The following is a 26,272-nucleotide window of genomic DNA, read 5'->3' as shown; positions in this document are numbered from 1 at the left end:
GTTTTGGATTCTGTGTCTCCCTCTCTCTGACCCTCCCCTGTTCATGCTCTGTCTCTGTCTCAAAAATAAATAAACGTTAAAAACATTTAAAAAAAAAGAAAATCAGCTTGTAATTTTTTTCCTTTTTTTTAATGTGGGCCTTTCCTCATGTAATAGGGTATAATAATCTCAATAAGGGACAAAACCCTGAGGAAACCTCATGTTTCCTGGCCGTGGAGAAAAAAGCCACCTACAGGATCCTGAAGCCCATGACAGGACCTTACCTTTTCATGAAAGAGATAGATTTACAGTAAAACCTTGGTTTGTGAGCATAATTTGTTCTGGGAACATGCTGATAATCCAAAGCACTCGTGTATCAAAGTGAATTTCAAGAACCATTGGCTCAGTTTTGATCATGTGACATTCGGCATCACGTACTAATCATATTGCAAGACGTCGGTCATTTATCAAGTTAAAATGTATTAGAAATGTTTGCTCGTCTTGCGGAACACTCACAGAACAAGTCACTCGCAATGCAAGGTTTTACTGTATTTTCAAACATCCCTATTTGTTAAGGTTTTCCTTATTGAGTTGAAGTTGATCTTGGTGTAACTGGAACTTAAACTTATTTTATTACACAAAATAAGTCAGTCCCTATTCCATATGAGTGGGACTCTCGTGTCTTTTTTTTCTAAGGCACATACTCCAGATTTCTCCAGACTTTTCTTGTAGATTCTGGACTTGCTTCACCTCCTCTGTTCTCTCAGAACTGAACCCATCACTTCATGAAAGTAGAAGAAACTTATTTTCTCCCTTGATCTGTAAAACAGTCTGTTAATGAATTTTAAAAAGACTTCACCAAATGGTTTTGGTCTTAAGTTCTTCTGAAGGAGAGGATTTTAAGCTATGAAAATAGCAAGGTATCCAGAGTGTTCACTGCAGATTTTAAACCTCCAATTTTTTTTGATTACTTGTGTCAGTGGCATGGAGTTCAGAGGCAGTGTGGGTCTATGATACACAAGAGAAATACAGTTTCCCCTAAAAATAAAGGTTCTCATATGCATGGGATGTACCATTGTGTACCTGTTCCGTGCTCAGTCACGGGGCCTTCATATGTATGTGTCCATTTCTCATGATTTGAGTGTGTTTGGTAGGATGCATGTAAGCCAGTTCCAAATCTGTTGAGAATTAAATATTATCTAGTAGGCCTTCATTTGGTACTTGTGAATATCAATATAACATTCCTCTCTGAGTAGCTGGTCAGAGCAGAGTCTTAGTAGTGTGGTCAGATTGGCCCACAGGAATTGGTTGGAGGTAAGATCAAATAAAGGAGGCTTCCTGAAGAACTTTAGGCTTTCTATATTTTGAAGGATTCAGAGTTGAAATGTTTTGTAAAAGAAAGTTTTTTTTACCCTCTTCGTATTCATGTGCGTAGCTCAGGTTGACTTCACTGAAGCAGCATGTATGCATTTTTTAAAAGCAAAAGACACGAAGAATAAATATTTAGTTTCCAAAAAAAAAAAATAGAGATACCTTTAGACTTCTTTATCCACAGGAGAAAGAAGGTCATGGCATGCCCCTTTTTGGCATATGGAATGCTCATTACTCAACACAAGTGTTCCTGTCTCCTTAAGAATTTGGAGCATACCTAATTCTTGTTGCTGGGACATGTCTTTTAAGTCACATGCAATTTGCTGAGGAAAAAAAAATGTAGAAAGTCATGTCCATCTTCTCCAATGAATCTGATCCAGGAGCAAATTTGACCGAGTATCATGGGCACCGTGAGGTTTTGAAAGAAGTGTAGACATGAAAGGAGAGTTTTAAATTCTAATACATTTTAGAATTAAACCTTACAAGGACTTAACGAAGCTGGTGGTACATCCCGAAATGCACAGTGAGCATCTATAAATGAAAATTGCACATATTTTACTATGTTATCTGGGTGAGGTGCGTCGTGAAGAAGAAAATTATTTACTTTTCCCTTACATACTAGTTGGAAGAAGCACAGTTCTAGAATTTGCACTGGAAGTCCTTATATAGATTGGATTTTGTTTTATGGAGCTACAAGATCAAACTCTGACCTCCTGACATCTGTTTGATCACCTGTATACCATTTATCTCCTAGATCCACGTTGGAATTTTAACTGGCAAAAATCTCTTCCCTGCTATATCTGTTGCTTCTGCCCATCTCATTGTAATAGATTAATGGATGGACATCCCGGAGATGTTAATTTTAAATGAGTATTTGCTGTTCACAGCTTTGGGTCACATTGTGCTCAAATGATGAGGTCCTTTGTTATTTGCTTAAATGAGTGAAGTTGAAAACCAGTATGTTTTTTCCTTGTCTGTTTATTTTCTGTGTGAGGCTAAGTACTTATCTAGTCAATTGCTCAACAGATACCCTTGCAAAGGGTTCCCGGGCCATACCTTTATCTAACCGCTGCTTTGCTCGCCTTCAGGACATTTTGTTACTTTCTTTGATGCTATTTATTATTCCATCTCTCCCTCGCAGGCCCTTCAGCCTGGTGCACTTCAACTGATACCAAAGAGATCGGCGCTTGAAAAGACCAATGGTGCGACTCCGTTCTTTAACCCCAGTGTTTTCCACTGCCAGCAGGCTCTGGCTGGCCTGCAGCTCCAGCCACCGGCATATATCCCTGCAGGTGAGAACGGGGACTCCGGGCTGCGCAGGTTTCGCGATGGTGTGAATGTATAGAGTGCACACCAGCTGCCAGAGTTTTGATTCGAGGACCGTCGACAGGTGTTTTGTCCGGAAATCAGACAAGGCAGTTATACTTGATCTGCTAGTCTAGAGAACCCCAGTTTTGCTATGATTCCTGCAAATGAATGGGTTGAAATCAAACTAGGCAAAATGGTCAACATTTTTCTTTTTGGCATGTCTTAGTGTTTGCTTCTTAAGATTGATTCACTTGGTTCAGTCTCAAACTAATTCCTTGACTCTTAGGTATCCCTTTGAAAGACAGTGGTCACCCCTCAAAAAAAATGTTTCACAGTTTCAGCGTTGCAATAATATATAGTCTATATATCTTTGATATGCCAAAGATAGTTATAATAAAACTACCCTGGAACTTATAGTGTCATTATAAGACAGTATACAGTCATATATATATGTAAATATATATATGTAAATATGTGTGTGTGTATATATATATACACACTGTCCTATAACTGTACCATATACTATCTTATAATGACACTGTAGGTATAGTTGTACATACATATATATATGTATAAAACACATAGTTTTAGCCTTTAACTCTTATAGCAGTTAATATAAAAAATATAGCAGCTTCTCATATCTTCCTGATACTATGCAGGATATTTGGTTACCTTCTACATTCAACTGTATCTAATAGCATAACAGTTTTATACCAAATTGAATAGAAAATTTTGTTCAAATAAATATCATATGTGAGGAGAAATACCTTTCTTCCTATGGTTCAGTACTTTAAGAGTGAGCATATAATCTCTTAGGGATAAATGGAAAATCCTAATCACTGAGAGTAGAGTAGTTTTTTGGTTTTTGCCAGAATCATAAATGCCCCAGTTTGGCAACTATTATGAAGTGATACTGACATGTTTTAAAGTTATTTTAGAAAACTTTATTAATTATGTAAACATACTAAGCACATGGTATTATATACCTGCCCTTGAAACAACCTGTTGGTTAACTGATAAATTAATCAGCTAATTTGTTTGGAAAGAAGACCTAAAAAAAGTCTTTATTTACTAACCACGGTAGTTCTTTGTGATATCACTTTAAAAACACAGTTTTTAGACTTTTTTGCTGGATTTGGCTAATTTAAAGTCTGGTTTCCTGAGCACAATGTCAGAAGACTCCCTTTCCCCTTAATCAAAAACAAAACTAAAACCTGTCGGGCTGAGCGCCCCCTGTTGATGAAAAGCCTGTTTGCCGTATGTTCATAGTCCAGTCCACGGTTGTGAGAAAGAAGAGGCTGTGGTAAGATGTGCCCAAACTAAATATGTAATTGAAGTGAGGTAATTCCTTTAAAGAAAACTTAATGTTCGCTCTTATACCTAAGAATCCAAGAATTACTTTGATTACCTGGGTTGGTGATCTTAAAACTGAGCTATAATTATAAGCATGGGAAATTACTGGATTTGCATGTGCTCATTAATTAATATTGCAAAGAATATCTTTCGGGTTAAAAATTATTTCTCTCAGTAAAGATGTAATAATGAAATCTCTCTCCTTTACTTTTCACGCTTTTCTGCATGGTGTACAGGGCCCATACTGTGCATGGCACCCGCTTCAAGTGTTGGTAGGTTTTGTACAAACATTCTCAACTTTTTCTAATCTGAAAAAAAAAAACGTGCTTTTCTGTCATGACTGTGAAAGAGATGAGTGACTGAGTGATGTGGCTCCTGGGCCACTGGCTTGGGGGGAAGGGCAGGTGGAGTCGGGGCACAAAGAAGAGAGAAAACAGACAAGGTAAAGCAGGTTGAAAATGTTGTTGGAGTCTACCTTTGCCATCAGGAAAGCTGAGCATACTTATGACAGACGTTTCAAGAAGCTAATTCGGTCTCCGTTTCCGCCACTGTGGCTACCAGACCTTCCCCTCTCCTACTGTTCTGATGCACCTCTGTTGTGATTGTAACAGTTTATATGTACCCATTATATCTCAGAAAAGCAGTTGCGTTGCTGAGCATAGGCAGGCTAGGGCACCTCGTCCCGACTAAGAAGAAAATAAGACAGTTCTGCACTTTTGTATTTTAAAGCTGATGTCCTAGGTGCATTTTGACATTTTCTGAGGATTTAAGATGTAATAGGGTGCTGTTTCATATCTTTGTGGAATCTCAACACTGCTACGCTCTGGGTTCCTAGTTGGTTGCCACTGTGGCCAAATACTAACCCTGCCATGTGTCTGTTTGCGTCCTACAAACTGCAGCTGAGATATTTTGAAACATTTCCTTATCTAGCCAGAGTGGACACTTTTGTTCTTAGCTTTACATCTGTGACTAAGACATTTTAAAAGATTTCAAATGTATAATTTGTAAAGTATCACAAAATAATCCTTCCCTCCCCCCCCAAAAAAAAGTTATTCATGAGATCTAAATCATTCAATACTCAAATGTTGAGAAAGGATGAGTTGAGCAGAGTGAGAGCATTCTGTAGCGTTCTAGAATGAAGTGCCATGTGCATGGAAACCAGGCCCAACAGAACCCTTTCAAAATGATTCTTTGGGATTATGTAATTTTTAACAGTCAGTCACATGCAGCTCCTTTAATTAGTCACCAACACAATCTGGTGTCCCTCTTAAGACCATTTTTAGGGACACCTGGGGTGGCTCAGTCGGTTAAGTGTCAGACTCTTGATTTTGGCTCAGGTCATGATCTCATGGTTCATGAGATGGAGCCCCGCATTGGGCTCTGCACTGACAGCGCAGGCCTGCTTGGGATTCTCTCTCCCCCTCTTTCTCTGCCCTTCCCCTGCTCGTGCATCCGCAGGTGCACACACACTCTCACACACGCACATGATAAAAATCAATAAAAGCCCATTTTTACATCGCCCCTACCGCAGAAGATAAGAAAGTGACTTGTTTCTGGTACAGGAGTTCCCAGCTCCTATAGTCCATGGGAACCAGGCACAGACCAGGAGAAAATAGCTCTGTGTGCTACAGGGAGGAATTATCCCCCCCCACCCCTCCCCCACCATCTCATATCAATCCAGTGCTTTTCATCCTATTTGAGAGCTTGCCACGGCTTAACCTTCATCCTGTTGGTTGCCCAGAGTAGATGCAGAACCCAAAAGGGACTAGTGTTACTGAGGGATTGGCTGTCCCCTGAAGGAAATGGAAACATTTCCACTGATACTGACGGGAGCATCGTACGCATGTGGTCAGAACAGACATCTGCAAGTTGGGAAAACGTGTCTGTGTCTTCACATTTTGTGACTCCGTACCCCTGTCTTTGCACCTAAGAGCTCTGTGTAGGAATGCAAACTGCGTGTTTCAGTGGCACTGCATCCTGTATCGTTGCTGTGCTCCTAAAGGGAAAACAAGAGTGTTTGTCGAATCGGCATGTGATACAGTAAGGGGTGTCTATAGGTAACAGGTAACCGGAGATGCACATAAGGGCCAAGTACAGGATTTCTGTTGATCACCATTTGGGGTACATCTGTGGTTTCTGTGACATGGTGTATATTGATCTTCCTCTCTCCGTGCCATTCACTTGCTCTGTAGACTTTCAGAAAATCTGAATTCAATGGATGTAGACATAAATTACTATATATGCACGCTCACCATTCACACGTTAATTCCTTCGTTTGCTTTCCAAAATGAGCTAGGAATGAGAAAAGCACCTAAAAAGCTTTCAAAATGGGCTACAGACTAGAAAAGGCAAAAAGAAACCATCCTGAGAGAGATGTTACAGCTGCTAGCCATACAGTCATGGCTGTAATAATTGGGATGAAGACCAGATTTTGCCATATATTTACTATGAAGCACCCTGTGTGTTTGTTTGATAAATAGCCTAGATTTCCAAGGACTTTGCCAAAGCCGTACTTAAAAATCTGCGTGCATAGTCCACCGTATTCTTCATATCTGCTCCCCTACCATACACAGGCCCACCAATCGAACTGCCTTGTTGTTGTTGTTGTTGTTGTTGTTGTTGTTGTTGTTGCATGTAGACCAGGTAAGTACATAGTTGTGTCTTTGCACCTGCAAATGTAGTGACGATACTCAGGTCTATAAGTTAGTGAACCCAAACACCAATCCACACTTCCCTACTCACACTCAAATGTGCAAACCAGCCACTTGTCTGCTTCACTAGGTATTCCTATAGATAGCCTTGGTAAAATCAGATTCTGTCACATGCACTCCTTGTAACCCTTTCTGAAAATGTGGCCTTTTAAGTCAACTAGAATGTGATTCTGCTAAAAAAACCAAAAAACAAAAAACGAAAAAACAAAAAAAAAAACTAACTGGTTGAGAATGATTCCATTTTCCTTAATGGTAACTATAATTGGCTTTCCCCTTTTCTCTTTTTAAATTTTTCCCCCTTCCACGCTGTGTTGCTTTGCACTGACTGTGATTGCATGTTGCACCCTGGTGTATCCATCGTGATGATGTCACATGGCTTGTTGCTGTGATACCTACCACGCCCCATTCCATCGTGTATGTCATGGCTGCATAAATCCTCCACCCTTCCGTGTGTTGCTTCCATGGTTTCCTACTGAAAGTGCCCATGATGCACGGTGCAACACCTACCACTGTGTCTGCAGCAACACCACCTGCCGCCAGCGTTCCGTTCGCTGCAACAGCCGCAGGCAATCAGGTTTGGCCATTTATTTTACCTGTTCAGATAACTACAGCGTGTTGGTAAGGCGCAGTATATGCTTTTTGGATTGGCGAGAGATGATCCAGATTCCTATGTGTCTGTTGAGCCGTTGTGACATTTAGAATTTTTCTCGTTGCCTATATCCTAGCAGGACGAATCTGCCACACATCCTCAGATGAATCCAGTTTTCTCATGTTCGGTCAGGTACCAGAGGTTGCCCTTCATATGCCGTATCCACGATTGTTGCTGTCACACCAATCCTCAAATCCATATACTGAGGGTTCCTTAAATGCTTCCTCATGGGTCAAGAGAAGAATGTATTTTCTTTTACCGCCATCTTTCTGGTCATTGCGCTTCAACTTTCATTTAGTACAGTCATCACCTTTACCTTCAGATCTGCTGGAGAGAAAGCGAGGTAACACATTTCTCTCCAGGGCACAGAGATCCTTATCATTACCCAGTGATGACATCAGAGATGTCATACTGACGCTCAGTGACACACAGTGATGACATCAGAGATCTCACACTGACATTAGATGTGCTTGTGTTGTTGTGGTTTTCATTCGCTTTAGGTACTTACAGGCAGAGTCACAAGACAAATTCTAAACTGTGGGAGAGTCTTGAGACTGTAATGAGATACGTAGAATAACTGTCGTGTAATGTTATGGCTGTTTTGCCTTATGAAGGTGGTAACCATGCTTCAAGACTGCACATTCCACAGCTGCTTCCATTTACAAGTACGATAACCACACGGCACATAGAGCATTAACCCATTGGGGAAACAAACCACATTCAGACCTGTGCTCTGGAAAATTAACTATTAGCGGATATGGTGAATATGTCTAAATTTTTCTGTGAAATTGATTCTGCTTATTAATTACCATGCCCCAACAGTGAACAAAATAAATGGAATTCTCTCGAGAAACTATTTTAATCTAAAATCTTTTTTACTACTATAGATACCCCCATTATCAATAGATGAACTGAATAGCAGCATGTTTGTTTCACAGATGTAGAAGTTACCAGTAGAACAGTAAGTTGCTTTAAGTACTAATATGAATAATATGTATAGGTTGTATCTTTTATTTACACAATTGCATTTCTAAGGGCTTTGGTAAATATTTTCATTGATAGATATTGCTTATAACTTAGAGCTTTATTTAAGCATTCTCAACTGTCCAAATTGAAATGTGGAGAGCAAATAATGCAGTTTTTTTCCATGAAAAATGACAGCCGGTACTGTATTTTCCCAATGAGCTTACAAATTCTGAAATGTTTTCCTGTTATTAAAGGAGTATGATTTGTCAGCCCAAGGCACAGATCACTTTTGAATTTTAATCCTTTAACACTTTTCTAGCTTCATTTTTTTTTTTGTTAGTGCTGAAGTAAAGCAAAGCAACTTTGTCACAGTTTGACTAAGATGAATATCTTAAAGCCAGTAAGCAGTATGCTTCTCCCATGATGTTGTAGAAGATAGCGCTTTTAAAGTCTGCCATTATGTGTTGCTTTCCATGTAAGTCTATCAGAATTGCTTCAGCTGTTTTGAATTTGAGTGACACAATTTAGTAATGTAATCATTATTTTCATTCAAATCATGGCTTTAAAGAAATGTGTTGTTGTTGGATTCCCCTTCCCCCACCCCACCCCCCACCCCCCCCACACCTTTGATCTCCTCTTTGCCTGGTCCAGAGCAGCCCTAGCACATACTTAATTTGAGCAGTCATTGACTTGGAAAATGTGACTTTTCAAGCCACTTAAGACTCCTAGGTATCTTCATTAATTAATAATAGGGACTTATTCAACAAGTGTACCACTTCTGAATGGCATATGTTAGTCATTGAAAATTTGAGGTTCTCAGAACTGGCTCCAAACACTCACTCTGTCCTGGGCAGAGCCTACAGCTGACTGCACATTAGATAAACAAGTCCCTTCAGCCCTAAGGAGTGTTTTAAAAAGACACCTTCGAGGGCATGGAATAACTGAGGTAGCTGTACCTTGTAATTGTGTTCAGGGGTACCATTTGGGATGGTGGCAACTTGGGAATAGCACCAAACATGAGAATATAGGTTTTGCACACACTTGCCTGATTCTCATGGGCTGCTTTCTTTACAGCAAGGTAAACAAAAGTGGTCAAATATAATTAGCTTTCCAACAGTACATGTTTGAGAATCGTGATTCCTTTCTGCCAGATTCCATTAGAAAATGTAGAGGTATTTGGCAGACCATAATCACTTCAATGTGTAACAGATGTTGAAAATTTCCCCAAAGTTCAAAACTGTAATTTTGTAAAATACTATATACCTCGATTTCACACCTTGGCTATTTCCACATGGCTCCAAAACGTTCAGATTAAAAAGTTTAAAGTGTGGTTAATATTTGCTTGTTGAAGAAAGTAGAGAGACGGGTGGATGTTCATCAAAACGTTTAAGCGTTGTGCGGATAATGCCTTAACTTAGGGCAATTCTGTACATTAGCGCTCAGTGACAACCATAAACTGTCATGCTATATGACTCTTGGCGACCATTTCTGACAGCCCCATTTCCACAGATGTAGAACATGAAACTCAGGGTGGGTAATATATTGGCAGTTCACGTACAGAACTGGCACAAGAGACAAGTATTCCGACTCCTGCTTCAGTAACCCCTTAATGTTTCTCACTCTTTCTTTCTTCTTCCATTTCAGTCGAAATTCTGAACAACAGAGCTATGGAGTATCAGGATCTCTCCGTGAGAACCTCCATATGGCCTTTCTATATATATTCTCATAGGTCTTCTACCAACACAAGAATAAGTGTGGTACAGTCAATATATTAACCAAAACCCACTTACCAACCAACAAAGTCAAACAAAAATACAACATTAACCAATCAGTGCAGATGTTAAAACATGAATAGAAAACTACCATTTATCTTATCTGAATTATTAGGTAGAACATGACCGTAACATTTTGTCATTTGTTGCATTATTCTTTGTGATTTTCCAATAACAAATATGCTGAGTGAATCTCTACAGTGGACTGTTGGCTTACTGTGCATTCTTGGTGGATAAATGTTCATCTGTTTTGAAGTGTTACCTTACTGTTTTGTTTACACAATAGTCTATTGGGTTGATTTAGAATGTAGCAAATGTATCCAATACCATTTTTCCCAATATTGTATTGTATTGTATTGTATTGTATTGTATTGTATTGTGGTGTGATGTGATGTGTTAGGTTTTTACATACTATAGTGTTTTCCTCTAGATGTGTGGTGTTTGATTTCAACTAAAATATTACTAATGGGAAGCAGAAATATCTGTGTTTAAAACCATTACAGATTAATATTAATATGCTTTCTCTCTCTTTAGAACATGTCTGTAGGTTTCTTGGGCAGACTTTTAAAAGGCCTCACTTTTGAGTGTGCGCAAAGCCTGTTCATAAGCATGCATGTGTATAATTTGTACCTGCAGATCTGACCTTGCATAATACAATCACGTGAGTAGGTATTTTTTGTGAGAGAGAAATAATTACCTGCAAAAAAACCCAGGAAACTTCTTGAAATATGAACCTCTAATCTCACTCCTTAAGAAGCTTGCAAAATTACAATTTACCTATAAGTGAATTTCTCTGCATTTATCCTAAAAGAATTATGTAAGGTGCCCGTTTCATTTTTTGTGGTTCAAGGATCCTATCTCCTAGGTTGAGCATCTAAAGCTGAGCCATTTGTCAAATTCAGCTGAAAATTGTTACTTGGAGGCTTAAAGGTATGCTAATTGTAGGTTATAAATTAAACAGAGAGATGGAGGGGTAGAGATAGTTTTTACATTTTGGAGGAGAGTGTGTAAAAAAACCATTGCAACGTAACCTTTTACACAAGTGCCATTCTCTGAATACAAATGGCTCGTGCTCTTGAGACTTGTCTTTGAATAATAAGTAAGCTCCAATCTTGCAAAAGTCAGGGTGAAGGAGATTTGATTCGAAGGGAGGCCCTTGTCCCCCAGATGGACAGTCTTCCAACTGATCACAGTTGGAGCCCGAGTATGGGTTTGGAGAAATGGCGGGGTGGCGAGGTGGGGTAGGAAGGCATTTTAAATTATTCTCTGATTTACTTAAAACTTATAGGAGGGCTGTCCACGATTGTCTTTAGCTTCCATTCGACTGAATTTCCACTTCCGCTGACCCCTTCAGTGAAGGAGCAGGTGCCTATGCCAAGTGCTGCCCTTCCCAGACTTGATTGACAAGAGTCTCTCCTATCATAACCCAGCCATTTGTTTGTTTCTTTATTTAGGTCTGTTTGTTTTTATATGTATTTGAAAATTATAATAGAGAGGTTTTTAGCACCCTTTGGATGAAACAGACCAGCTATACCCCATAGAGCTGAGCTGATTTCACATTACTAATACTTATGAAATAATTTGTAACCAAGTAAAATAGTGATTCCTATGGCATGTGATGTAGCTCCTCCAGGTACTCAGCGATTAAAGTTACTATTCTTACACCGTGCTGGAACCGTAGGATATAATATTTGCTACTAAATATTTATTCTTTCACTAGAAAGCATGCAATCATCAAATTTAACATGTAAACCAGGTTTATTTTCCTGCATGAAAATGACAGGCAAAGAGAAAATTCCCACTTAGGATACCTTAAGCTGGCTAGCAGCATTTGAATCACAGAACGATGGAGTTGGCAAACCCTTCTCACATCGATGAAACCGAGGCCTAGGGCACGTGACCTGCTCAAGGCCACCTACCTACCTGATCGGTGACAGTAAGACCCTGAACAACTCTCCTGACTTTCTGTTGTTCCTCTGTTTCACATTGTTTGGGCTTCGGAACATTTGAGACCCCATCCCGAAGCAGATCAATATAGCTCAGGATACAAAAGAGCAAAAAATAGCTGTTTGGTATGTAATAGCCTGTTGTTCTTAATTCGCAATCCCAGATCCTGATCATCAGTAATTTCAAGACATTGTCATCTGTTAACAGTATTGCCTGGGGTTACAGAATAAGAGGTGTCCTGACTTTTACCTGTTGATTCCTTGAACCACTTAATTTCTGTTTCCCGAAATCTTAACATTCTTAGAGAAGAAAGTAGTGTATGCCTTTGTGAAATGACTTGTGTGTAGAGCTGAGTTTTGTGTAACTGTGCCAGTCCCTTTCCAGAAGGGCAGAGCTAATCCCACAAATCGGGGAAGGATACACCTGAGCCAGACTGGTTGTATTCCTTAAAGGGGTTAGAGATGTTTTCAGTGCAGAACGAACTCTTTTTGTGTCATTCGACGTCCCGAGAACGCATGCTGTCTCATTTCACCTTTGAAACTCCTGGCGAAGATGCGCACAGACAAGAAACCTAGAGAACAGCAGTGTTTCTGATGCTGTGAGCACTGGAAGACATCAGTAGTGACTTATTTTTTAGTAAGAGGGTCCGTGAAGGATATTCAGGGTAGTTGTAGATTTGGTGCCGTAATATTTGATAATGGCTGGCATTTTACAAGTTGCTTTGTAAATGAATTTAAAGAAAGAAAACTCAAAGCACTAAAGTTTTGATCAGATGTGAAAGAACTTTGACAAAAAGGCAATTTTAAGATAGCACTCTTTAAACTAGTTGTGCAATGTCTTATTCAAATTATGTTTATTCAAGAAAAGAAGAAAGGAAAGTCATTAGACTATAAATTCGCAGTTCAAAAGCCAAGTCACAAGACTAATCAGTGACTCTAAACAACAATTTACTGGATGAATTGTATATATTAAATTCCAACCACTTGTGATTCTTAGTTAACATTTTATATAAGCTTTGTATATGACAAGGGCTTCTATTCTTATTTATCCAAAATTATTGTCTTTGTCCACTTCTCTCACTCAGCCTTTTGCAAAATTAGGCCAGAGTACTGAAACTTGGATAAAACAGGTCAGGTATACAGAGAAAATCATCTAGAAGTTATCTGTTAAGAGGGTTTTAGTAGTATCCAAAATTTTTTTTCAAAAGGCACTATGTGACCATAAGTGTATTTTAAAGAGGGATAAAGATTAAATTAAAACCAAATGGATTCATAAAATTGCTACTTAAATACAGTATTTACTTTGACAATTGGAGCATGATTCTCTAACCACCTGTTGCGTTTCATCTCACTTGTCTAGACTAGAGTCTAATTTGTAGTTCATTGTCATGTGAAAAGCCATCTTCTCCCTCCTCCATCCACCTTCGCCATCCGTGTTTTGAACATGTGAAAGCACTTTGATCTTGCCGTTAAGTGTTGTCCTCTTTTTGTCTCTTCTCCATTTCTACACACGTTGAAATAGAAGTAGGGAAATCTGATTCCCCAATTCTGTTGAATAGATGTAGGAAGATAGTGGCCTGATTTTTCATTGTACCAGTCAGCGCCTGTCAAAGGCACCGGAATGAATAGTATCGAAAAGAGTGTCACAACTTTTTTTGCAAACTTAGTTGATTGCGTCATCAAACTGTCGATTTAATTACAAGATCTGGGTTCTGAGCACCAAGTCACCAATTGGTGCCATGTTTTCATTTTTCTTTTTTAGTTTTTAAGGTTTTCATTTTACTACGTCTTTTGTATCTAAGTAACTCATGAACTTAATTTTGAAGGAGAGTTAGAGAAAGTTGGATTTTACTACATGTATTCAACCCACCTAGATAGGTTTGACACTGATACTGAAGCATGACAACATAGAGATTATAGTCCATAGTTATTCTTTACAGCTCACAGTTTAAGAACAAACTTAACTTTATATACAAATAATAATTTTTAACTAATTATATTTAGTCGTTGCTTGAGCAACAAAACTACAACATGGCTACCTTTAGACACATTTTTTTGATAATAATTTTACTTGTAAACTATACATGGTTTTTGACAGTATGAGCCTGTAGAAGGTACAGCTCAAAACTCAGAGAACAGATCTAGCGGAATTTTCCTTGAAGCCCAAATTGCCACGCAAACGCTGAATGTGTGTCCTTGCATGACTTTTGGATCAAAAAGTTTACAACACATGGATTCTAGAGTCAGCTTTATAGCTTATAGAATTTGTTGTGTGGATAGGGTTATTCCACAGTGTTTAGACTCCAAAACACAATTATTGCATTTATAATCTATTACCTGACCTTTTTTCATGACATTGTGTTTTCCAAATTACCCCGTGCAGGAGGCGTAGCTGTCACGGCAAAAATTCTCTTTTCTGGAATTGTGTACTCACACAAATATATCCAAGCGAGGATTGAAGAATGATGAAAGCCTATTTTGAAATGAATTCTGATTTGTAAAACCACGCATAAAGATACTGTGGAATGACCCCTTAACAGTGTTTGAGAGGCATATGCTGCCGCCAACTGATGGTCTCAGTTAGGGTGCGACTGTGTGAGAAACACCTTTTTTGCACTTATGTACATAGTCCATGAACACTATGCTTGGAGTTTTCGTTTTTTTTATATAAGAAATCTGTGATAATAGTGGAAAAGTTAGTAAGATAGAGGTATTTCTAAGGCCTTGAGGAAGAGGGGGATTTTGCTTAAGAAGACGTAACTAAAGCCTGATGTTGCTTTGCTGTTGCAGAAGCTTTCTGGTTTGCTACAGGTAGGTCACCAAAAGAAAAGACTGGTAACGGGTAACAGGTCAACTTCAGCTAATAGCACTGACTGAAAGTGACAGTACTTCTTTTACCAAGCAGGACCAATAGCACAGATTGTTTGCTTTTTAAATTTACTCTCCATTGTAAACACGCACACACACACACACACACACACACACACACACACACACACACCAGGCAGGGTTCTGGCAAAGGTTTTCTTTTTTCAATGGTTGCAAGCAGTAAAACACCCTGTAAGTTACAAGATGGAGAGTTCCATTCTGATCAACAGAGATGTCATCTTTGATAGGAAACTCCATATTGAGAGGTATCAGTTACATCAATTAATACCCATTTCAGTGACAATCAAATTGTTAACATTCACCACTATTTCCCCCTTTAAAATCCTTATCCTAAAACCAAATTGGCAACCATTGAAAGACTTAATTTAACAATCAAGTGTGGCCAGCTTGGGGCATTTCGTTCCCTCTAACAACAACAACAAAATACCCCTGGCACGGCTGTTCAGTGGAAGCTGTTTTCTGACTTCCCTTTACCAGACTAGAAAGTGCTTCACTGTGCCGCTACAGCCTCCCACTGCTTGACCTAACAGAAGAGAACCAGTCCCAATCTTACATATGGAGCTGGAAAAGAATGTTTTAACCAGACCGCCCCTGACAATTGGAGCTCCCCTATCACGTACCAGTCACCATTTCACTTTTTGTCGTCTCCAGGCAATGAGGTTAGATGGATGACCATTGGTACTTGGAGTCTTTCACGTCTTGGGGTGTGTCACCCTCGCCTTGGAGAAGTTACCCACCCTGGGATTAAGGGAGTTGGTATTAGTATCACTTACCCATGTTGATGGTCCTCATTTACAGAGACAGGAAGATACGCCAAAGCCAGCAAGCAACCAAGCCTTAACGGTTGTCCAATAGCTCAGGGCCAGTTGGTTGGCAATTTCTCTTTTTCTCCCTTCAGCCCTTAATCATTTAGAGCCAGCTGTACAACTAACAGCCCGACCGTCTGACCAGCATTTCCACTGGTATAAAATGTAAGCATTCATGCCTTCTGTAGTTAGGGACTCCCAACTTCAACCTCATCACCAACATACTTTCCCAACTTACCCTGTGTTCTTGTGTTGACACTTCCTTGTGCATCTGTATGCCACGAGAATACATTGTCATGAGGTCAATAGACATGTAAGATTTTAAGTGAGGAATCATCTATAAAACAGTAAGAATGAACCTAGAAGCATCACAAAAGATAACCGATTAATTGATGGCATGTTGTGCACACTGACAGCCGTTGGGTCACGCTCTTTGGAGCTCAGACACAGTGGCTCTATCTCAGTAAGTCAAATTAGAGAATGAAGTATAAAAAAATGTGAATGACTCGAGGCCAAAAAGGGACGACCTTTGTTATTAAACCCGGGAAAGGGTTCAGTTTGGCTAGTTCATACAGTTTCCAGAGCCTCCACCTGGCCTGGAAAGAACCATCCATTACTACTCCAAAGCAGGATTATTCCAGGAAATTTGATCTTTAAATAGAACCCATCCTCAATTATAGCATACCCGAAAGGAAAAAATATATCACTATAAAATAAGCCACAACTATCTGAAAGTATTGCAAAAATTCTCACCTTCTACATTGTACACCTTCTACATTGTATTACTTTAATTAAAAAAAAAATACCTCTGTAACAAGACCTAAAAGTAACCCAACTTTAAGCCATGCTCTTTTCTCCCAAACACACAACCTAAAGATTTATCTGTCATAGAACTGCATGGTTGCAAAGCTTTATGTCTGTATACAGATGCTATTTGTTCATGATGGAAACCAAATTATTCTGTTGCTGTGTCTTTTGTGTCTAGCAGTTGAGAGAATGATCTGGCCATCATACCCTTCCTTGGGTTCTGGGGTTGCCCTTTTCAAAATAAATTTCCTTTTATTATTACTGTTAGTGCTTCATTATTTGCAAATGAGCCATTTGTTATCACGGCCCCAAGTTACAATCTTTTAAATGTAAAGATGTTCCTAAATGTACTCTTTTTAAAAGAGCTTTCTGTAATGTTTGTATAACAACGTTCCAGTATGATGTAGAAAATGGAAGCACACATTTGGGGCAGAAGAATGCCCATTTTGAGATACCCGGGGAAAAGAAAATTATTAGCCACGTGCAACAATTAACAATTTAAATAATGACCACAATAGTTCAGAAATGTAAACTGTTCGCATCATATTTTGCCTCCAAAATGCAATAGTTCATTCCCTCAACTGCTATCAATAGGTTAGATGCTTTGACTTTTTTTCTGTTCCCCCCCCCCCAAATTATAGTGCTCTACTGCTTGTTTGTGTTTAGAAGTGTGCATTATGCAGTCATTTTAGTATGCTACTTCTGCATTGTTTATTTTTGGTTCTTTTAATAAAATGTGTAAATGTCTTGGTTATGTCTTTTTTTTATGAATCCATATTCACACATTAGGAGTTTACTTAAAAGCTACTCCTGTTCTAGTATATCAACCCTAATATTTAGTAATTCTAATACAAAATTTAAATTTATGATTTGGTTCAAAGATCTATTTCATGCATAGAAGAAATTTATTTCCAGATATGCCTTCAGTATTATGAATTATATAGATAATACATTCATTGTATTAGACATATTATTTCTTTGATAGTGAAGTTACTAACACCGGAAAGGCACATTTGTATTTTAGTAAAAGAAAACTAAACATTTTGAGATAATGCTTATGGGCTTCTATTGTGCTTCAGAAATCCTGAGGCATTTTATAAGATACGTTATTAGAAGTTTGTATTTTCTGGTTATTCATTTCTATCTTGCATCTTCAGTGGAACATAGGAAACCAGTGTTGTTCATTTCATTTTTTTCAAGATGGGCATCAATGGTTTCATAACAATGAGATGCATGAATTTTTCCATCAAAATGTTTTCTCTCACTTAAAATTGGTTTTCTCCAACAAATGGCACTGGAATGAACAGATAATGATTTTTCTTCTTTAAGAAAGCAAAATGTAACTTGATAATACTTTATTCTGACAGATTTCTAACTACTTAAAAAACGCTAGTTGGGAATTTCTCTGGATTGGCCACTGTTTGGTAGTCGGGCTGGTAGAAAACTCAGGTGAAGAGGCTTTGGCTGAGATGAGAGGCTGTGACAGATTAAAGTATTCTTCACGTGTCTGTAACTGTGCAAAGAGCCAGGGAGGAAATCCAGTGTCGGCCGAATCATACAGAGCTAAGAGCTCCCTCGTCCCTTGTGCCCTGCTTTACTCTTTCTGCTGCGTGTGCCTCCCACTATGGCACTTCTCGGTAAGCCGACTTTGAGCCCGTGGGCGTGTGGTACATGTTTCTGTGAGTCTGTGGTAATCCCAGCATGAATACCAGTTCACTTGGACATTTACAAAAGGTCTTTGGCCCCTTCAGAATCCAGTTTATGTTTTCCTCTTCGAAGCTGCTGAATGATAGATAAGCATTCAGGGCAGGCATCCCCAACCACAATCAAAATGGAGTTTCTCTTGGCCAGAGGGAAGTTGACCCACAGGCAAAACCGGATATGGATGTAAAGGTTAGCGTGATGCTTTTCAACCTTTTTGTTCAGCTTTCTTCTAAGAGTCTCTCTGTGGTGGCTTCTGGCTCCCTAGAAGCCCCAGGTAGCAACTTGTCGGGCCTGCTAACCCAGACAAATCTGGGCTTTTTTCCTTTGGAACTTCCCTGCTGGGCACCTCAGGCTATGGAGAGCGGCTCCGAGCTGAGATCTAAGAGACCACTCAGGCTATGGCTTTAGACTGGCAGTGTTTGTGTGCTGCCCCCTGGGAGTGTTTGTATTTTAAAAGGCATGACTCCAGGCATCTGGCTGGCTCAGTCAGTAGAGCCATGCGATTCTTGATCTCAAGTCGTAAGTTTGAGGCCCACGTTGGGTGTAGAGTTTACTTAAAAAATAAAAAGGCATGACTCTCCAGTGGTCAAATAGCAGACAGCCACTTGCCTAGACAGGGATATATGTTTTTACTGAAACAAACAGCATTTGGGCAGCCATCAAATTCCTATGGACAAGTGGTACCATCATTTACGACCTCAAGAAGGCCAAAAAAGAAGGCTCTTGTAATTCTGTTATTGTCAGGAAAGTTCTTCTATAATAATGAACCCAAAATAGTGACAAGATAGTAAACATTGCACAGTTCCACGGGCCGGAATCCACTCACGTGGTCAGCATCTGTAGTAAAGAGCATGACCTGCGATAAGCCTGACGCGTGATCACATTTCTGTAATCGCCTAATGCTTATACTTGCTAATATTCAACAGATGGACACACATACTGAGATTTTTTTTTTCTTTAGTCTTTCTTGTCCTAGAAATGCTCATCTAACCGAGCCCTCCCAGATTTTCCTTTCAGTGCCTGGATTTACACTTCTCCCTTAGGCAGGAAGACCATGGATATGTGGGGGAACAAAAGCCAAGAGTGGTAATGATAGAAAGGCCAGCCACCTGGATGGAATGGTGAGGTTTGTGACAGGAACAGGAGGGCCAGTTCCTGTCTTTAGAAACAGAAGCCTGAAGCAAAAGCTTAGCCTTGCAAAGTGGAAAGCAGAATAAGAGGCAATCTGTGTAAGAAGAAACTTGTGGTCAGCGCAGAGGCAGGCAGGGCATCTGGGGCAAAGCAGAAGAGACGCAGGAAAAACCATACATTTTCCTGATGCGAACGAGGGAGGTTTTCGCCCATGAATGATTCAGTGCATTGCATGGATGTACAAGTACAAAGAGAGAAATCGGTGAAAGATCACAGAATGTCAGTGGTTGAACAGCGACAAGCAGTGGCAACAGCACCTGTTAACGCAGACAGCCTGTTGATTACCGACAGGACTTGAGAGAATGCAGAAGGGATCTGAGGAGTCTCTGCCGTCAGCATGCTTCTAAGAGTATTACAGCCACAGAAGATGATGGTCAACTAACTCATTGAGGATCAATGTAGGTCTCAAGAAGAGCGGGGGGAAGATTAAGATCGGGACTGAGACTTTGCCTTTAGCCTTCATGACCTGAAGAGTTGAACAATTCTTTCTTGGGGAAATTGGCAGTTAAGAAAGAAACATATCTGTGTTAATTTTATACACACACACACACACACACACATATATGTACTAAGTGGTTATTGATGTGCCTTTGTTAAACTATTTAATAAACGTGTGTAGTTCAAAGTGTTTGGGTTCTTCTCAATTTCTATTTACAAAGTCTCATGTTAAACCCGTTTATCGGTTATACAAGGAAACACCTGAGCTCACCTGAATCCAGGCACTCAACGGTCACAATTTAGGGGTCCAGGTAGGGGCTACTAAGAAAACGAGGCACCTCTGTTAACAGTAACACCTCAGCTCAGTGGCTGTTCAGGGTCTTGCTGAATATCAAGCAAGTGTTGACCACAAACTGAGCACCGGCCAATGGTAGAGACCTCTATAATAAGCAACTCCTTTCTCCTGATGGACATCGTCAGAGATGCTGTAGATCCTGAAGATGCTTCGGACCTCAGGAGTCACTGGGATGAGATTGTGGGGCCAGAGGGGAGGGGCACTCAAACCGTTCAGGAAAAGTGGCGCAGGAGTGTCAGACATGCAGCCACAACCACTACTGTCGTCCTCTAGTCTCCACATCCTGGAGAAATGTCCCTGTGGTAAAAATAAAGATACACAGGTCCAGATACTGTTAGGGGCTTAGGGAAAGGTCAATCCAAGAATAACGTTTGAGTAATAACAGAGCAAGAAAACCCTTAAATAGTATTCTAAGATTATTATCCTGTCCACAGTTAGTGCTATACCACTTGACCCATCTCCCTCCCAATCTGCTCTCCACATTCCTACTGGGATCATTTTTCTAAGATCGAAAATTCATTATTTCGCTTCCCTGATTTAAAATCTTCCAGACTTCTTCACTGCCTTAGGGGATAAAGCCTACACTCCAACACAGCAATCTTGGGCCTTGGGCTTGCTCTCAAGCTTCCTCTTTCCCCTTGCTTTCTGTAACAGTACAACTCCAGACGAACCAAACCACTCTTGGGGAAATATAATTAAAAATGAGATCTTCCAACCCCAAAATCCTCTCCACAAAGGCAGTAGTGAAAGAAAACAGAATGAACACTGAACCAAAATGGGATGCACACCCTAGGCAATCCACTAAGAAACTGCAAAGCCAGAAAGGAATCACCCCCTTCTCTAGCCAAGCAGATACAACCCATTACAGACATGTTTTCAAGATAAATGGTAACTAGTCCTCAAGTAAGAGGACTCACAGCACCTTTTGTCACTCATAGTTCGCCTTAACTTTATAGTGTAACTGGGGAGACCACCTCCCGAGTTGACTTTATCCGTAGGAGAAACAAACTTTTCCTATCTTTACCTCAAAGAGATAGTTTTGCAAATTGGAGGCAGGTCCCCAGAAGTTAGGCTGTGACCTCCCTCCAGGAATGGAGATCTGGGGCTTGATTGCCTTTGATGTTTGCATTTCAAAGAGGTGACTCCCAGGTCCTTGAGGAAGCATGGGAGATTGTGAGGCTACTTTAAGGCTTATTTAGCCATTACCAAGATTTACATACACTTGAAAAGGACACAGAAAGAAATTTTGTAAGAAAAGAGAGAGATGAGGGAGAAGTCTCTTCCCTTATTTCCAACAAGAAAAATTAAGCCTTCTCTTTTTAAAAGTTTAGTTTGAGAAAGAGAGAGACAGCATGAGTTGGGGGGGGGGGGTGGATAGAGAGAGTGAGAGAGAGAGATCCGAAGCAGGCTCTGCGCTGTCAGTGCAAAACCCAATTTGGGGTTCGAACTCACGAACCATGAGATCATGACCTGAGCTGAAATTAAGAATCAGACACTTAACCAACAGAGCCACCCAGGGAACCCCCAAGCCTCTTATTTGTAATTTGTATTTGCCCTTACACCACTCATGTTTCCCAGATACATACCATGGCTTCCCATACCTTTGTGCTTTTTCTCTCCACTTGAAACACCTTCCCATCTTCTTCCTCCTTTTCTTTGAAAACTCATTATTCAAGGTATATATCAACTATCAAGTCTCTTGAGGTCTTCCTTGGCCTTACCAGATACCACTGAGATGCAGCTAATATTTATTCAGTGCTTATCAAATAATCTCAAACCTCAGTAGCTACCCCCTTGTACCCTTCTGGTATTGTCTATATTCCTCCTCTGCTAAATAGGGCTTTGCAAAGGCAACAACCAGGTTCGTATCCCGCATGATGCCTTGAACAGTAGCCACACAGTAAATGCGTAATAGATTTTTGGAGAAATAACTAGGGCATCAGAGCACTTTTATTATAAAAAATAAAGCTTCATTCAAATAAAAGATTTATGCAAGGATATAGGGAAATTTCACAAATTCCGATCACAGGAAGAACAACTGGACCTCACGTAACTGGAAAGTTATCAGGGAGCTTGTTTCTCGACCTCTTTCTGTGTGTACGTCTGTGCCTGTCTCTGTCTTCTTTTCCATTCTCTCTCTCTCTCTCTCTCCTCCAGTCTCCCACTTCTCTGCAAACCAGGTTTCTATGCCTACTTATCACACTCCTGTGGTTGATCAGGGCTACTCCCAGAATGGCAGTCTTATCCTGAGTCCATATCAGTGATAACCTGCACCAGAAGCACCTGGAAGGCTTGTAAAACATAGATTGCTGGGACCCACTCAGTCTCTGATTCAGTAGATATGGGATGAGGTATGAGAATTCACATTTCTAACAAGTTCCCAAACAATTCTGATAATCTGGGGGCACAGTTTAGGAATGATCTACTTGAGAGGCACCCGGGTGGCTCAGTTAAGTGTCTGACTCTTGATTTCAGTTCAGATCACGATCTCATGGTATGTGAGTTCAAGCCCCACATAGGGCTCTGCACTGAGAATGTGGAGCCTGCTTGGAATTCTCTCTCTCTCCCTCTCTCTGCCCCTCCCCCATTTGTGCCCATGCGTGTTTTTTCTCTCTGTCTTTCAAAATAAGTAAATAAACTTAAAAAAAAAAAGGAATGATCTACTTGACCTTCAGGCTTGGTTCCCCACAAACAATTGACTCAGTCACTGGGCCCCAGTGCCTGATTCTCATGAGAGAGAATTTGATTGGTGAGTCAAATATTCATCCCTATAACATTCAGTTGTGTCCAAAAGGCTGGAGTCTCATGGTACATGAGGTACAAAAGGCTGTGGGCTGGGATAGTTTTCAAAGGAGGTGGGTCTGTAGTACAGTCACCTCCATGGTTCCTTTCAAAGCTATAAGAATTTCCACACGGAGGGGCACCTGGGCGGCTCAGTTGGTTAAGTGTCTGACTTCGGCTCAGGTCATCATCTCGTGGTTTGTGAGTTCGAGCCCCATGTCCGGCTCTGTGCTGATGGCTCGGAGCCTGGAACCTGCTTCAGATTCTGTGTCTCCCTCTCTCTCTGTCCCTCCCCTGCTTGTGCTCTGTCTCTCTCACTCTCAAAAACAGATAATAAAACATTAAAATATTTTAAACAAGAATTTCCACACTGAACTAGCTCCTGGGTCTATAGAGTTCACTTCTCCATGGCCAATAGAGCCAACAAGGACTTAATGGCCTATTGGGCATCCGCAGCCACTCATTTCAAAGTAAACCTTTACTCTCATCCCTAAACTCATAATCTCTCTCAAACATGTGGCTTCTCCACCCAGTTGTCCAAGCAAGAATCCTGGGAATCACCTTTGACTCCCTGCCTCCATACCCAGTCTATCAAGTCCTATCAATTCTATCTCTGAGTTGTTTTCTCTATCCCCACCATACCTGGTTAGTTGAACTTGACAGCCCGCCTCCAGTGTCATTTTCCCCCAGTGTGTTCTTCACACGACTGTCACAATGATCTAAGACAACTTCCCAGTCTCACCTCTTGGGACAGCTGTGATGGGTCAGGAGCAGCTCACAATGCCAGACAAGACTTCTCAGGCTACGTGTACTATGATGGACTATGAAAAACAATTGGGAAGCTCTGATCTAAAACACAAGTTTGACTATGTAACTCCTCTGCTTAAAACCTTTCAGTCACTCCCCATAGGTGTCAGGATAAAGCCCACACACACCTTACGATAGCCTATAACATGTGGCATTATCCAGTCCCCATCTACCTCTCCAGGCTCATCTCTCACCACTGCCTGCCTTGGACTTGCTTCTTCAACAGCAGGTAGATGTTTGTAGTTTCCAAAACATGACCTGCTGTTTCATGCCTGCAAGCCATTGCTCACGGTTTCCTTTCTGCCTGGAATGTCCACCCTCCCCCTTTTTGCCTGCCTAGCATCCTTTGAGACCAGGATCGTCCCAAAGCATCATATCCCTCAGGAAAACTTCCATGTCTGCTTCCCACCTCCACTAGTGTGCCCCTCTTTGAAACTCTCGCAATACCTTCAGCATAAAACTGTCGTTGGATTTACCACCCCGCATTAGAATATTGTCCGCTTCTCCCACTAGCCTGGGGGTGTCTTGAGGACAGAGTCTGTGTCTTATCCATGGCTATATTTCCAGCACCTAACACAGTGATGAAAAAGTATTATCATACATCTCAACAACGACAAAAAATAAATGACGATCCAAAAACGGACAAAGGAAGGACTTGAACACATATTTCGCCAAAGAAGATATACAATTGGCCAATAAACACATGAAAAATGCTCAGCACAATCAATCATTAGGGAAATGCAAATTAAAACTACAATAGGTTACTACTTTGCACTCACTAAGATAGGTGTCATTCAAAAAATGGAAAGTAGTGTTGATGATATGGAGAAATTAGAACCCTTGTGCATTGGCTGGTAGTCATGTAAAATGGCACAGCCATTATGAAAAACAGTCTGGCAGCTCCTCAGAAAGTTGAACAGAATCATATGAATCAGCAATTCCACACCTGGGTACATACCCTAAAAATTGAAAGCAGGGACTCGAACAGATACGTGTACACCAATGTTTACAGAAGCATTTTTACAATAGCAAAAATGTGGAAACAATCCAAGTGTCCATTAACAGATTAATGGATGAATAAAATGTAGTGTGTATATATATATATATAAATATATATAATATATACCATGTGATGTATATACATACATACATGTGTGTGTGTGTGTGTGTGTGTATACATATATATATGTAATGGAATATATTTGGCTTTTAATAAGAATGAAATTCAAACACATGCTACAACATGGATGAAACTTGAGGACATTACGCTAAGTGAAATAAGCCAGACACAAAAGGACAAACAATGTATGACCTCACTTACATTAGGTCTTAGAATAGGTAAATACATACAGACAGAAAATGCAATAGAGGTTACCAAGGGTTAGAATGAATAGGGAGTTATTGTTCAGTTGGTAGAGAGTTTCCATTTGGGATGGTAAAAAAGGTCTGGAGCTGAAAAATGGTGACAATTGCACAATATTATGAATATACTTCTCTGAATTGTACATTTTAAATGGCTAAAATGGTAAATTTTATGATATATATAAGCATATTTTTTTTTAAATGTAGTATCATGGAGCACCTGGGTAGCTCAGTCAGTTGAATGTCTTAAGTTGGCTTTGGCTTAAGTCATGATCTCGTGCTGCCAGTTCAGAGCCTGCTTCCAATCCTGTCTCCTTCTCTCTCTGCCCCTCCCCCGCCTGTGCTGTCTCTCAAAAATAAACATGAATAAATAAATAAATAAATAAATGTAATATGTGTTGAATGAACAGATCACAGAAATGCCCTTTTGGCCTCCCTGGTAACCTTATGTTTCAGATATATCACAGATCTCTTTTTTTACTTACATTTTAGTTACTTAACATCCAGTGTAATATTAGTTTCAGGAGTAGAATTCACTGATTCATCACTTACATACAACACCCGGTGCTCATCACAAGTGCCCCACTTAATACTTATCACCTATCTAGCCCATCGCCTACCCACCTCTTTCCATCTACCCTCAGTTTATTCTCTGTCATTAGGAGTCTCTTGTGGTTTGTTTCTCTCCCTTCCCTTTCTTCCCCCCTTCCCATATATTTATCTGTTTTGTTTCTTAAATTCCACACATGAGTGAAATCATATGGTATTTGTCTTTCTCTGATTGACTTATTTTGCTTAGCATAATACATTCTAGCTCCAGCCACATCCTTGCAAATGGCAAGATTTCATTCTTTTTTTTCAAAATTTTTTTTTCAACGTTTATTTATTTTTGGGACAGAGAGAGACAGAGCATGAACGGGGGAGGGGCAGAGAGAGAGGGAGACACAGAATCTGAAACAGGCTCCAGGCTCTGAGCCATCAGCCCAGAGCCTGACGCGGGGCTCGAACTCACGGACTGCGAGATCGTGACCTGGCTGAAGTCGGACACTTAACCGACTGCGCCACCCAGGCGCCCCA

At 40.2% G+C, this 26,272-nt stretch overlaps 1 protein-coding gene and 1 long non-coding RNA gene across 6 annotated transcripts in view; one reads left to right on the top strand and one right to left on the bottom strand.

The window, feature by feature from the left end:
- The window catches only part of MBNL3 (muscleblind like splicing regulator 3), a 111,861-nt gene extending 94,557 nt beyond the window's left edge, over positions 1-17,304 (top strand). For 2 of the 4 annotated variants that reach the window (XM_043569637.1, XM_043569636.1), the window contains 5 exons: positions 2,492-2,642; positions 4,248-4,283; positions 7,202-7,296; positions 8,259-8,332; positions 9,982-17,304. In XM_043569637.1, coding sequence (XP_043425572.1) covers positions 2,492-2,642; positions 4,248-4,283; positions 7,202-7,296; positions 8,259-8,315 — 339 coding nt within the window. In that variant the 3' untranslated portion in view covers positions 8,316-8,332; positions 9,982-17,304. The remainder of the gene's footprint in view (positions 1-2,491; positions 2,643-4,247; positions 4,284-7,201; positions 7,297-8,258; positions 8,333-9,981) is intronic. The other 2 variants (XM_043569639.1, XM_043569638.1) reach the window with 1 other exon arrangement.
- The window catches only part of LOC122476795, an 84,368-nt gene continuing 70,981 nt past the window's right edge, over positions 12,886-26,272 (bottom strand). For both annotated transcript variants that reach the window (XR_006295607.1, XR_006295608.1), the window contains exon 5: positions 12,886-20,542. This is a non-coding gene — a long non-coding RNA (uncharacterized LOC122476795). The remainder of the gene's footprint in view (positions 20,543-26,272) is intronic.

The sequence above is a fragment of the Prionailurus bengalensis genome, chromosome X (assembly GCF_016509475.1).
Source record: "Prionailurus bengalensis isolate Pbe53 chromosome X, Fcat_Pben_1.1_paternal_pri, whole genome shotgun sequence".
Classification (NCBI taxonomy): Eukaryota; Metazoa; Chordata; class Mammalia; order Carnivora; family Felidae; genus Prionailurus; species Prionailurus bengalensis.
This window is presented reverse-complemented; position numbering and strand designations above follow the sequence as displayed.